The sequence below is a fragment of the Leptidea sinapis genome, chromosome 17 (genome assembly GCF_905404315.1).
Source record: "Leptidea sinapis chromosome 17, ilLepSina1.1, whole genome shotgun sequence".
Lineage (NCBI taxonomy): Eukaryota > Metazoa > Arthropoda > Insecta > Lepidoptera > Pieridae > Leptidea > Leptidea sinapis.
Window position 1 is genome coordinate 196662 of NC_066281.1, and position 15029 is coordinate 211690.

General features: G+C 36.6%; 1 protein-coding gene across 1 annotated transcript in view; it reads right to left on the reverse strand.

The window, feature by feature from the left end:
• Positions 1 to 7033: 7033 nt before the first annotated feature.
• The window catches only part of LOC126969065 (inositol hexakisphosphate and diphosphoinositol-pentakisphosphate kinase), a 39748-nt gene continuing 31752 nt past the window's right edge, over positions 7034 to 15029 (reverse strand). Inside the window, exons 20-23 of the mRNA XM_050814362.1 lie at positions 14818 to 14903; positions 13255 to 13372; positions 12016 to 12100; positions 7034 to 8808 (exon numbers count right to left, since the gene is read on the reverse strand). Of these exons, the coding sequence (XP_050670319.1) occupies positions 8675 to 8808; positions 12016 to 12100; positions 13255 to 13372; positions 14818 to 14903 (423 nt within the window). The 3' untranslated portion in view covers positions 7034 to 8674. The remainder of the gene's footprint in view (positions 8809 to 12015; positions 12101 to 13254; positions 13373 to 14817; positions 14904 to 15029) is intronic.

Consider the following 15029-nt stretch of genomic DNA (forward strand, 5'->3'; position numbering starts at 1 on the left):
AAATGCTTAATCGATTTTCCAATTTTGACAATATCCTTTTCTCAGATGAGGCCCACTTCCATATCAATGGGTTCGTAAACCGTCAAAATTGTCGTTACTGGAACAGTGAGAATCCCAAACTCAAGCACCAGAAACCACTGCATAGTCCTAAAGTGACAGTATGGGCAGCAATCTCTGGTAGAGGAATAATTGGACCGTTTTTCTTTGAAAATGCGCGGGGGCAAAACGTCACTGTTAATACCGAACGCTATGTTGCGATGTTGGAAGGTTTTTTGGCTCCAGAGCTTGAAAATTCAAGAATAGTGAATTCTAGGACTTGGTTTCAACAAGACGGAGCTACCTGTCACACATCAAATGACTCCATGGCGGTTGTGAAACAGATGTTCCCTGGAAGACTGATTTCGAAAAGAGGTGATATCCCATGGCCCCCACGTAGTCCAGACGTGACGCCTCCTGACTTTTTTTTGTGGGGATACCTCAAGAACAAAGTCTATAGCAATAATCCGAAAAACATCGATCAGCTCAAGGAGAATATCCGTGGTGAAATGGCAGCAATTACTCCAGCATTACTGAAGAAAGTTTTCAATAACTTCCGTTTGCGATTAGAGGAGTGTCGTCGTAGAGAGGGTCATCATTTAGACGATGTTATTTTTAAAATATTAACCTTCAGTTATTTCTTAATAATACCTCAGTTTTATTTTAACTATACCTTTTGTATTTATTTTTTAATCAATATTTTAAATATGCACGTTCTATTGCGCCACCCTGTATTTGTAAATTTGTTTTTTTTCTTCATATTATTTACACTTCCGTTTCTGCTAAAATTTACTTTTGACATCTGTTTCTGTTTCCGCTAAGACACTTCCGTTGCATGATGCATCACTACTCGTACCGTGCGCACAAGACATCCAAACTGTGAGAAATTGTTTAACAGTTGTTGTACACCTTTTATGATACATTGCAACGATGTGTACGGCAACTTCTTTTATTGCATGAAATATTTCATGTTATATTTCACCAATCTGTACGCAACATTAAATATAATTCAATTAACGTAATAATAATGCTTAGTCCACATATAACGAACGACGCGGAAAGCCAACGAAAAAAAGAGGAGGAGTTTGAAGTGAGTGATTTAATATAGAGACGTTTCGCTGGATTTCATCGCTTTCCTTTATATGTGTACGAGGCCTTACGGGATATTTATGGCGTTTCAAGTGAGTTGAGTTATAACGTCTCATAGTGTTCAACTGAGATAGATTTATACGTCTAGATAGACTATGACAGCTGTGAAAACATCGATAAAAATTGAGTTTAGAATTGACACTAGTACAAGTTGTCATACAAATCTCGATTGTAAGACATAGCTTGTCACGCACACTAAACTTATATTCGTGGGCTGTTTTTATCGGTTATCTAATAGCAAGAGGCTATATCTAGACATATATAGATTATCTCAGTTTGAGAAGTTAAAGATAGTTTCCCCAGCAAGTTGTCCGTTACCTGTGGTCGTAGAGCGCGGGCGAGTGCGGGGAGTGCGGCGAGGAGGGCCCGGCCGACGACAGCGCGCTCGCGACCTCGCCCGACGACATCAGAGACGACGGCCCGCTCCAGCCCACGCCTGCGGTTATTATTACGACACGGGACACGGACTCGAGCGACGTACGGTTCGTAGATCGGGCCAAGATACGTCACTCGAGCCGTTCGCACACTTGGCAGAGCGCTTGGACGGAACTTGAATAGCGGAGAAATACGGAAATTGCTTATTTGAACATAAGTACATATATAATTATAACTGATACTGTATATAGTACTGACACATTATTATATCATATCAGTGCGAGGCCTTTATCCAGCAGTAGACGTCTTCGGGCTGATATGATGATGATGAGCGTCTACTATAGTCTATACGTAGCAATGTTACCATTGGATTGAAATTACCAATATTATGTGGAAATTGTATTAAAGCCATTCCACGCTCTATTACCAGAGCACAACAGTTTAAAGGTGACGTAATAAATAGCTGGTAAAAGATATTTTGTATAAAAATAAACAGCTTTTTATGTGTAATTTGTTTTTTAACCGACTTCAAAAAGGAGGAGGTTCTCAATTCGATCGGTATTTTTTTTTATGTATGTACACCGATTACACTGAGATTTATGATCCGATTTACGTAATTCTTCTTTTGTTTGATGCGAACTAGATGCCATTTTTGGAATTTTCATTCAGGTTGATTATATATTATTTTTAACTGACACTAAAACGTAAAAAATAAAACTACGTTTAAAAAAAACCGACTTCAAAAACTGAAAAGTATCAAATAACTAAAAATTTAATTTAATACACCTCTTATGCAAACCTTTACCTTTAATATTAATTAAATACTTGTATGTGCTACATATTGATAGCTTTGAAGTTGGTGCCAAGCCAAATGTAATAAGTTCGCCACGCGTGACATTGAGCGGGATAGCTTAGTCTAGAACAAAACAAAGCAGACAGACACACGTGGCCAGACAACCTTAATAATTACAGTAAGTAACCTGTTTATAATATTAAGTTTTATTCTGTTTAGGGCTTGGCATTGACTTTAAACCTATCAATTAGTAGCACATATAAATAATAGTATTCTATTAATATTAAAGGTAAAGGTTTGCATAAGAGGTATTAAATTTTTAGTTATTTGATACTTTTCAGTTTTTGAAGTTGGTTTTTTTAAACGTATTTTTTATTTATTTCCATTTAACTTGTAAGAAGTAGCGAATATATCCTCTGAGGATATTAGCAGGGTTTCCTCATTTAATTAATGTACTTAGATCATAAACAAAAATAACAGTTTACTGAAAAAAGTTATGAATGGAAAATTGGTCATCATTGGCATACACTTAACATTAAGTACCTTTCTTCGCAAGTGTGTATATTATATTTATTCACAATCAACGTAAAAGTGGTAACAGACTGGTGAAACGTAACATGAAATGTATAATTCTATCTTTCATTGCATGTTCGCCGCAACGGTGGATGCATAGCGTACTCATACCGCGGTACATTTGAACCTACCTAGCATACGTCTGTTTACGCCATTCAACCGCCAACGCGCCCCCTTGTGTTCGTTCGAAAAACCGACAAATCACAGGTCGCTCCGCGCGCGGTTTATAATGCTCGTAGCGTGTGCGTGAAATTCATATTTCACACGCACAAGACATTGCAGCGATGTGTCCGGCCAATCCTTTCATTGCATCGACCACTCCGAGAAACTTCTCGGAGTCTTCTTCATTTTTCTCAATTGGTCGAGTGACCGATTGATATATTTCATGTTACGTTTCACCAGTCTGTACGCACCATTAGTGTCGCGGCGGTACGTATCTCGAGCGCGGTGAGTCCGACTTACTATTGGTGGGCGAGTGTCTCTGCGGCGGCAGGGTGGGTGCCGGAGGCGCAGTGAGTCGCTCCAGGAACGTGTCCAGCTGGCGCAGCGACAGAGCGTTGTGGAGCGTCTCTAGCGGACGAATGGCGGGCACTCCACCGAAACCCTCGAGGGCGGCTGTGATGTAAACAGAGTGTTAGGAACACGTAAGTGACCCGATGAGATATGTTCACCACAGCCGAGCTCTTGTCATACCACAGATATCACAAGAGCGATGTGCCGTTTTTTTAAAGGTACAATGTAAGTAACATCGTCCTGGAGAGAAAGCATGTTCTACACACAGATATTTTCTCTTTGACACCAGATATCAAATCTTTGCACTGTGCTTCCCCGGGGCATAAAATAATAGGGAAATCTCAGGCCAAAGGGTGTCGGAAGAGGAGAGTTAGAGCATTTTAGTGGGAAGCTATGCTTTGCACAGGATGCCGGCTAGATTATGGGTACCAAAACGGAGCCCTTTTTTGCCGTGAAGCAGTAGGAATGTATAAGCATTGTTGTGTTTCAGTCTGAAAGGCGCCGTAGCTAGTGAAATTACTAGGCAGACGAGACTTACCATCTTATGTCTCAAGGTGACGGAGCGCAGCTGTCGTGACGCCAGAATTTTTGGTTTTTTCAAGAATACCGAGCGGCACTGCATTGTAATGGGCAGAGCTCACCAATTACCGTTCTGCTCGTCTCGTCCCTTCAAAAAAAATCGTATGGTGCGGAAACGAGGCAGAGAGGATATTGTGAAGTGTCGTAGAGACTTACTGTTGCTGGACGCCGAGGCGGGGATCATGTCGCGCAGGTTGGGCGCCGAGCTGGAGCCCGAGATGACGGCCGTGCTGAACAGGCCCGCGGCCGACAGCTTGCCGCGCGCGAGCCCTAGCATCTTGAGATAGCTCATCTGGCCCGCGATGCTGTGTCGCTGACGCCGCCCTGCACCGCGCACGCTACACTCGGGCCACGAGGCGACCCGGCCCCCGACCCGGCCGGGAGCGGGCGCCGCCCAGTCTAACACCGGCGGGACGGGGGCTCGGCGTGTAGGCGAGAGTGATTGGCAGGGAATCGTGAATGTATAAAGGTGATGGTAAGAGAGAGATGAAACCATATTCCGGAATATATGCGTGTACAACACGTCACAGGATGATGCGAGGTTATGTACAGTGGTCGATGTCGGATGATATTATGTAAGGTTTAGGGAAATGACGGAGAAAAAATATTATTAGTGTATATAAATATATATAATAATATCAATACACGGACGGACTTTCTGTTATTATATTGGAGCATTCAGAAGCTTTGCTACAAATTTACACGTTTTATTGAATTTAATGTTTTAAAACTCCCAGTATTCACTCAGTGTTAATAAGAATGTTATTTGCAAGTGAATAGGAATAATATTATATACTTGACTGTACTTAATGTATATTAGAATCTACAGATTATATCAAACCAAAACCTCCTTTTTATTAGTTCTGTCATTATGATGTAAATCTTTTGATGTCAGACCATTAAATAAATAAATAAAAATTGAAATACATTTATATTTTGTCCTTGTTAGCTAACAGCGCCAGTGCGGAAATGATAAACGCCAAGTAATTGATACCAAAAGATATACATCTATTATTGTAATGATTGGGAGAAGAGATAATTTAAATAAAAAAAATCTACAAAAACTATACAGTGAATTAAATAGCTTAAAAATAGCTAATCTTATAATGCACACATTGCCATATATGCCTGATTTGCCACAGGAAAACAAAATACGATACAATTTAAACAATTTGTTAACCCTATTGTCTAATTCTCATTATTTGACATGTAATAATAATATATTATCTAATAAAATACAGATAATAGACATTAATAACATAAATAATTATAAAAAATGTAAGGTTTTAACATCTGATAGGTTACACCTATCTAATTTCTATAAAAGACAGATAGCAAAATCGCTATCATATTATTTATACTATAACACAGCCAACTATTTGGCAACCCCTGCTTCTTTTGAGCAGTTTAGTTGTAAGTCGATAAGCACTGCTTCTATTGAGCAAAGTATTAATTTAATAACCACTGCTTCTATTGAGCAGTGTACTAATTTAAGCAAAGATTTCGAATATTTTCCAAAAAATTAAACATTAAGACAATAGGGGACTCCTCTAGCAGTGTAAAAACACAATGTAATATAACAAGTACTAGAATAAGTAATAATAGTAAAATTGCAACCCTGATGCACCAAAACATGCAAGGATTATTAGGTAAAGAACTTGAACTGGAGTTATTTATAAATCATAAAGATATACATATTTTATGTTTAACAGAGCACTGGCTCAGAAAATATGAGCTCATCTTTAACTTCAGTGGTCATCAGGTGGCAAGTGCGTTTAGCAGAGAAAGAGCTACACGTGGCGGCTCTCTTATTCTTGTAAGTAAATTATTTAAATTCAAAGAACGAGAAGATATTGTGGGCCTCTCTGTTGAACGTTGAATTGAAAAAGCCTGTGCAGAGCTCAAGTGCGCCATTGTTGTTAGTATATACAGACCCCCAGATGCAGTATATGAATTATTTGAAAGTGTATTGGAGGAGGTTTTATTAAAATTGTCTGAGTCTAAGAACTATATCATGATATGTGGTGATTTTAATATTAATTTATTAGAAAAATCCTCAACCAGATTCCGATCTTTATTCAAATCATATGATTTAACCAATATTTTCATAGAGCCTACTAGAGTAACTGGCACCTCCAAAAGCTGTATTGATAACATCTTTACCAATTATAAACCCATTTCTCAGGCAATAATTAACAAACTGAGTTCAGACCACTTTGGTCAGTTAGCCTCTTTTAATATTGAGATCAATAAATGTACTAAAATTAAAAAGTTTACGTTTGTTCCTGTGAATAATAGGCGAATGGAGAAATATAGAGGCAATGTGTCAGTTAAACACTCAAATTTGGATTTATTCAAATATAATATTAATCCAAATGAAATGTATGATATGTTATTTAAAATAATTAAAACAGAGTTTGCTTCTATATTTACTTCTAAGACAGTCAAATCAGGTGGTCTCCTGTCATTTACTGATTGGGCAACAGCTGGCATTCATAGGAGCAGACAAAGGCTATATTAACTGTATAGTGAGAGATCATTGTATAATCATGATGCATCTTTTCTCGAGTATGATAAAAAATACTCTAAATTATTTATAAGTGTTTGTTCTATTGCAAAGTCTATGCGATATGCACATAATATAGACAAATAATTTAAAATGCACCAAATAAAATAAAGATGACTTGGAATGTTATTAACTGTGAATCTGGAAGATTGAAAGACCGCAACATTGAATATAATCTATCAATAAACAATACAATAATTCAATCTCAGCAGGAAGTTGCTACTGCTTTTGAGAATTTTTTTTTCTGAGATTCCAGTTTCTATCACAAACACTCTTGTCTCCCCCACCAGTGTTGCTGAGTCACTTCTTCTGGAAAATGTTGTAGGATGTCAACAAAGTTTTAATTTTAGTTTTGTTAGCCCTGGAGAAATAATTAAAACTTTTAAATCTCTAGACATGAAAAAAACTGCTGATATATGGGGCATTTCTGTTAAAATAATAAGTTCAATAATTGTATTAATCGTGGCGTGTTTCCTGACCTTCTGAAACATAGTAAAATTACACCAATATTTAAGTCGGGATGCTCTTCTGACCCGAACAACTATCGTCCTGTGTCGGTTTTCCCGATCCTTAGTAAAATTTTTGAAAAAATAATTTTAAGCCAAATGCTTACTTACTTTAACTCTCATAAGTTACTTCATTTGAAACAATTTGGCTTTACTAGGGGACGTTCAATAACGGATGCAGGTGTTGGGCTGATCAAGAATATTTTTGATGCCTGGGAGGAATCGCAGAATGCACTTGGCATCTTCTGTGATTTATCTAAGGCTTTTGATTGTGTTCAACATTCAACGCTGGTCAGGAAGCTATACCACTATGGCATAAAAGGAACTGCGCTCGATCTTCTGACTTCATATCTAAACAATAGAATTCAGAGGGTCGACGTGAATGGCAGGAGATCTCCTGGGACTCCTCTCAGTATGGGGGTACCACAAGGGTCTATTCTTGGACCGTTCCTCTTCCTTATCTATATAAATGATCTTCCTAATCTTATAGAGAAAAAACATAAGGTAGTATTGTTTGCGGACGACACTTCACTGATTTTCAAAGTGAAAAGAAACCAAGCTATGTATGACGAAGTGAACGATATTTTATCTGACATCGTGTACTGGTTTAGCGCTAATAACCTATTGTTAAATAGCAAGAAAACTAAATTCATTAAATTTACCGTACCAAATGTCAAAAATGTAAATGCAAATGTTTTGTTAAATGGAAAGGTGATAGAACCGATGGAATCTGCTATATTTCTTGGCATAAGTCTAGATTCCAAATTACAATGGGGCCCCCATATTGAAGGATTGGCGAACAGACTTAGTTCTGCAGCATACGCGGTTAAAAAAATTAGACAATTAACTGACATAGATACGGCGCGACTAGTATACTTTAGTTATTTCCATAGTATTATGTCCTATGGTATATTGCTATGGGGCAACGCTGCCGATATTAATACAATATTTGTGCTGCAGAAGAGGGCTATTCGCGCTATTTATAACCTAGGTCCTAGAGAATCATTGAGAGCAAAATTAACATCTTGACTGTTGCTTCTCAATATATTCTTGATAATGTAATGTATGTTCATAGGCACATAAGTGAATTTGCCAGAAACTGTCATAACCATAATGTTAACACCAGGAACAGACATAAACTGATGATGCCTACTACTCGGCTAAGTCGAGTTAGTAAGTCTTTTGTAGGGCGATGTATATGCTTTTACAACAAGATCCCAGAAAATGTGCAAAACAAAGGTGTTACGTTATTCAAAAGAATTGTTAAAAAACGTTTGTGTGGTAAAGGTTACTATAACATAAATGACTTTCTTAATGATACCACAGATTGGGAATGGAGCGACCGCCCTCAGGCTATTAAATAATAAGTTTAATTGTACAATGTTACTTTAATTGTAAAACATATTTTTGATGAAAAAAAAGCCCGCTGAGTTTGTTGCGCCCATTCTTCTCAGGCCTGAGGCATTCACTTTCGAATGGGTGGTAGTTTTTTTGACTTTCAATAAGTGATTTCACATCCTATTTTGAATAAAAAATATTTGAATTTGAATATATAAAGTATACTTCTATAGCAAAAACAAGATATTAAGGTGGATAATTGAAAGAAAGTCCGTCATGTGATTTGTTACAATATATATAATAGGTATGGTCAGAGTGCTCAATAGCATACCAATGAATAGCGTGTAATCTGTAGCGCACGTGGCGACCTCTGGCGACCGCTTGAAAGACAAACTTCCACTTCACCACTTTACTTCCCTTCCACTCATACAGATATGACTGGAAGACAAGCCAAGCGAAATCGTGTGCGTCTGTAGCGCTCTATACCTATACTTCGGTAAATAGATAATATTAATTTCTATAAGAATTTGTAGATACAGGTGTGTTTTTTCTGAATTTAATTTACTACATACAGGGATGATACCTGTTTGTGTGTGTACTTTTGTTCTTAACGTTTCACAACAGCGTGAGGTCGCCAGTGAAAGCTTATAGAAAACATTCAAAAAACTCCCATGTCTTTACGTGATACATGTGCTATTTTTGCAATATAATACCCGCGCGCTGTTATGGGGCTTAGCTGCCATCTTAATGAGTCATCAATTGTATCAGATGACAAAGTTGCAACGCGGGTTATACCAGAGAAATATTAAGACTGTGGCCAACTTTAAACAATAATAGAATTAATTTATTTCTTTCGTTCATACAAGTCGTTTCTACAAAAAAGATTGATTGCTCGAGCATGTTACATCTTCCCTGTATGTGTATATATACATATCTCTAGTCCAAAAACATCTAAATATATTAGTTAAACGCGTTAGTTAGGCGCATGCTTTCAAGCAATCGTGAGAGGTGACGCAGAGCGCGAGTGAACGCGACGCAAACACAATATCGGAGGCCAGGATGAGCTAGCTACGGTATAGTCGAGTTACATCACGCAGCACCAAACTCTACACACTCAAAAACACAACGCGGATAAACCAATTTCACATGTCAATTTGATGACAATTCTACTAAGGTTGGGTCCACATACAACGAACGAAAGCGAAATAAAGCTAGCTCACCAAACGCGAGTAAACGAGAAGATAAAACTTTCGCTGGCTTCTGATCGCCGATGTTCTTTGTATGTGCAAAAGGAGTAAAGGTGACGCAGACAACCCATATTATCTTACGTTACAAATTCTAATGTCATCTCTAAGACGTTATAAATGTTGTTCGCAGTTTGATGGTTATTTATGCAACTATTGTGATAATAGTATCACATGAGTGTTTTAATACTTAATAATTATCAACAGTTACATACAAAACTTTATCTACACCAAATATGAATCCTCTAAAAGATTCTGGAACAGTTAGCTTACTGCTAACATTAAAACACCAGTCCTAGTAGTAACCTAATATCATTCATTACTGATTATATTATACAAATAAACTAAGTATTAATGAAACAATTAATTATTTTAGTAGTAATTTACATTTTGTATAGTGCAATAATTAAAATTCACTCGAATATGCACTCACACTGCAGCGTTTAAAATGAATAGCTCATTTTTTGTAAACAAAACAATAAAAATATCGAAGAAAAATAGCGGGGATTCTAATAACCTACTTTTTTTTACGGCGCGCGACGTTCTGGGAGTGTGGATCGCGCGTAAACGAAAATGTTATTTTTTTGAAATTAATACAGATACCACGCATCGAGCAATAAGATTGTGGCTGTATGTTGAAACTCTTTGCGCATGAGGGGATAAAAAAAACATAGGAGTGTTGTTATGAAATTCAGTACAACATTACAACACTCTTTTGGGTGATGTAATGGTTATAAGACCATTGGGTGTTTTAATGTTGGCAATAAGCTAACTGTTTCAGAATCTTTAATAGAGGATTTAAAGCATGGGGTGTTTTAATGTTGGCAATAAGCTAACTGTTTCAGAATCTTTAATAGAGGATTTAAAGCATGGGTGTAAAAGTTATTAAAACATTAAAAGATAAACATTCTCTAAAAAAATTATTGTACCATGAATCTATTAAATTAAATAGATAATTTAATAAATCCATTTTAAGTTGTATAAGAGAATTTTGCTAATTGTTAATGTTTTATGGGTGGTCTGCGTTATGTACTAAATTACTTAATTAAGTAATTATAAACACAAAATATTACGTAAGTATGAAGTAGGATTCGGTACATGCAATCCTTCACCGATGCGATCACGTACACTATGATGAAAATATTTGGTATGGTATTTACAATATTACATCTTCAATTCGATATATTATGCACGTACAGCCAAAGCTCTTTATGCGCGGGGTAAATGTTCCGTAAATATACAGCCGCGAATACAGAAACCGTGAACATGGCATTCCATGTTCACGGTTTCTGTACTATCATTGATAGTTCATATGGAATTGTACGTTCCTAGGTGACAAAAAAAAACATATAAAATAAACTATTTAATTGATATTTTGACTATATTGATTCATTATTATCTTCAGAAGAAGTAGGTAGTTACCTTAGGTTTAAAGAATTTTGTCTTTTTGGAAGTTTTTAAAGCTCCTCCAATTGGTTGTAGTAGGGTCTACAAAGAATATTGGGTTGAATACCAATTGGAATGCTTTTAATTAATATATATATATGAGTACTGATGTACTTAATATAGAAATTGGGTCGAATTTTTTTAATCCTCGAATAGTGAAAACGCGAATGAATGAAGCGCGAATAAGTAGCTTTTACTGTAAAGTCAAAATCTGTTTATGTATACATAGAATGGACCATTTCAATATTTTGTTAACAGAACCGACAGTCACTATAATCAGAGACAATATATAATATACATGAACTAGCAGATTTTTTCCGTTCTCATAGTTTTGTTTTGGCTGAGAAGGAAAGTTTTCATATAGGACCTATTGCAGTATAGGTGTCGTGTCTACATAGCGTATTATCTAGTGTGATAATAATAATGGTAACACTAGTAATAAACATGAACTTGTTATGCCTACTACTTGGTTAAGGCGAGTTATTTTATTGGACAGACACATAACTGTTACACACTGTGGTGACCATCAAATACTGTTTTAAAAATACGTATACCACAACGCCACTTCCAATAACCCCATAAATTGTGTAGTCCCTTGATATTTCTTAAAATAATCTTAATCCTTAAAGTTTTACCACGTCAGATGCGCAACCGTTTAAGTTATAATTTCACTTTAAGTCGACTCGGTGTATAAATACAATTTGTTCCTTAAAACGCATTTTTGTCACGTTTTAAATGTCGCTTCCGCGGCCATCATAGTGTGTGCCGTCAGTTTAATTATTTATTCATACCAAGGCACTGAACTCAGAAAGTCAAGAGTCATAGAGTATTAGTTAGTTATGTGAAATAACAGCAGCAACACGGTGACGTCATCGGATCTGATTGGTGCAACCTTACCATTGTCGGGCCCTTGTTTGTGTTGGTCGTAGCTCCGAGCTCGCGGCTGCGGATCTTCTGTTTCCTTCACTTCCTTCTCTTCACTCTAAAATAAAAATTACGTGTGTCCTTATGCAGTCTTCTTACGGCCGTTTTCAATAACCTATCTATCTTAAGTTTAAGTTACTAGACGTAGACAAATTTGTCATTTTACGCTTACATACATTTCAATAACCTATTGACAGATAGCATTGGACTATAACTATATTGGACGCAACTATGGATAGATAAGATATTGTCATTAAACGGTGACAGCAATGTAACCGTAAGTTAAACTAAGGGTAGAAAGGTTATTGAAAACGGCCGTTAGTGACATAAGAAATATAATTATTAACAAATACATACATTTCTACCCATTAAGTTTAAAGCTTGTATTTTAGTATAAAAAGTAATTTCAATAATTTTGTTACATAAACATGTTACGTGGGAAGACGGAAAACGTTTATTGAGGGATAATACAACTCGAAACGAATGTGGTCACTGTAGAACATACAACATGCCAATAAAACGGTCAGGCTACATAAAAAAATGTAACTTATTTTATAAAAAATGTTAAATTTAAAACAAAACGGGGAGGACAATACAGGACATGGTCAGATGAATTAAGGACGATAGCAGGCACGACATACTAGGATAGCTAGAGATAGAAAAGGGAAGAGTTGGGAAGGCTTCTGTCAATAGACAAACACTCTCTACATAAAGGCCTCTACTGTCTGAACAAACGATTATATTAATAAAACGCTCACGGCTCGTTGTGGTAAACGCATAGCGAAATTCTTGTGGTGTTTTTAATGTTATATTAAGTCAGTGCGCCTCCATCCATATTTCTTTATTACAACAACGCCTCTATATTCTTTTAGCATGACAGTCGCGACACGGATGTCGCTATATGCTCTTTGTATACTATAATGCGATGCGAGCGTTTTCATAATAATAATCATGCATTGACAAAGAATAAATAAGTGGACTACCAATCGCTTATAAAAAAAAGTCGACAAAAATGACCGAGCGGCGTTATTGTTATTATTAGTTATTAGCGTTTTGCTTCAGACATTTATTGAGAGTGATTGTGACTCCATAGTTGTTTCTTGTACGTCAATGTAACCATAGCACAAAATTCACGATGTATTTGTTCTGCAGTGACCACAAGTCGTCATATATAAGTATGTGTGGTGTGTGTGTGGTGTGGTGTATGTTCACCTGTGCAGTCCGCTGGGTCCTCGCCCGCAGCTCTTCGTTGAGTCGGGCTGCCAGCGAGGACGCCTCGTGTCCGCTCAACGTGTAATGCAGATTGCTGAAGTCAGTTGCAATATATACACTGTAACACGTTCTTCTACCACCAAGCTGTATACTAACACTACTTGTACCTATCGGTATAAAAGACGTCGTGGGTGTGGGAACACTTAACTAATGTTTCTAATTTGCACTACCAAACTGAACCTTTGCGAGGAGCTTCATTTTTCTGAGACCAGTTCCAAGGCTATCTCTATATCTTAGCTACAAACACAATCGCGTTTTCGAAATTGTTTCAAAATCCAGAGCGGCAATATTTTGTAACATCAATAAACGAAGTGGAACAAGAAGTCGGTGTGTTATATTTATACAATCCCAAAACTTTTACCAGTAGGAGGCTCCTTTGCACAGAATGCCGGCTAGATTATGTGTACTACAACGGCGCCTATTTATGTTGTGAAGCCGTAAAGTGTAAGAATTACTGTGTTAAAGGGCGCCGTACTGCAATTGTAATGGGCAGGGCGTATCAATTACCATCACCTGAACGTCCTGCTCGTCTCGTCCCTTATTTTCATGAAAAAAAACTTAGTTCAAAGTATGGATTCGCTGTTAAAGCCAAAGTTATTATTTGAATAAAGATAATGTTGAGTTGACGTTACATAGATATTTATAATAAAGTACCTACATGTTTGACATATTATATTTATCATGTAGAAATTATACAACTCATAATTTAAATCTATTTAAATTTCAAATAAAACGAAATTGAAATAATATCTATTTACAAAAACATTTTTCTAATTAATATAAGCAGTTTTGCTATGATATTTTCAATTTATGTTGTTTGGAGTATGTTTTGTGTACCATAAACGGAACCAGTACATTATATATTTTTATTATATTGCAATAATATCATATGTGACATAAATTATTTACGGACATTACGTCGGGTCCACACGGAATGACAGCGATAAAATCTATGAAAGAATTAAGGCCAGTGAAAGAGGTGGCTTTCGTTCATCGCCATATAAATTGAATACTAATTTTGTTTGAGGCGGAATAATTCAAAAACTTCTAAACGTATCGAAAAGGGACAAATGACCAATCGATGCGGAATTTTTCGAAGATTGTAGGTTGGTTGGAAGGTTGAAAACCCTTTGCCATTTTATTCGATTTACTGTTAAATACATTTCTTGTACAGTACGATTGAACCACAGTGTAGTGCAGTCCACAGACTTAGAAAATATTAACGCATAGACCACAACTATAATAATGTGTGACCGATTTTGGTTTGTAAATATGTCAGTAAGCCAGCGGTTAGCTAGTTATAAAATCGTAGAGGTAATGTCAAGCGTGGCTGACTGTTTACGACTTGTCCATCAAAATCGGTTACATTCACTATAATGTTGCTGTATGTCCGTGTCTCTCGCACACTTTGTTTGTCTCTACGCTAGTATATTGTAAATATATAGTGCAGTCGGTGTCACCTATTCATATGTAATTGAAATATATTATGTATGAGTTACTTACCATATTGGTATTGGATCTGACGGTCTTAGTTTAGACTTGGAAGACTTTGTCGATCCAAAACTGCACTCCAACTCGTCTATAACATCCTAGTGAAAAAAACCAATTAAATCTGTTCATCATGGGTTTTATCTGAATTTAATAATCTCACCAAAGAACTCCCCTTGTTAGAACTAGATTATTATTGTAAAGCATTTTAGTTTCGTGTTGAAGAG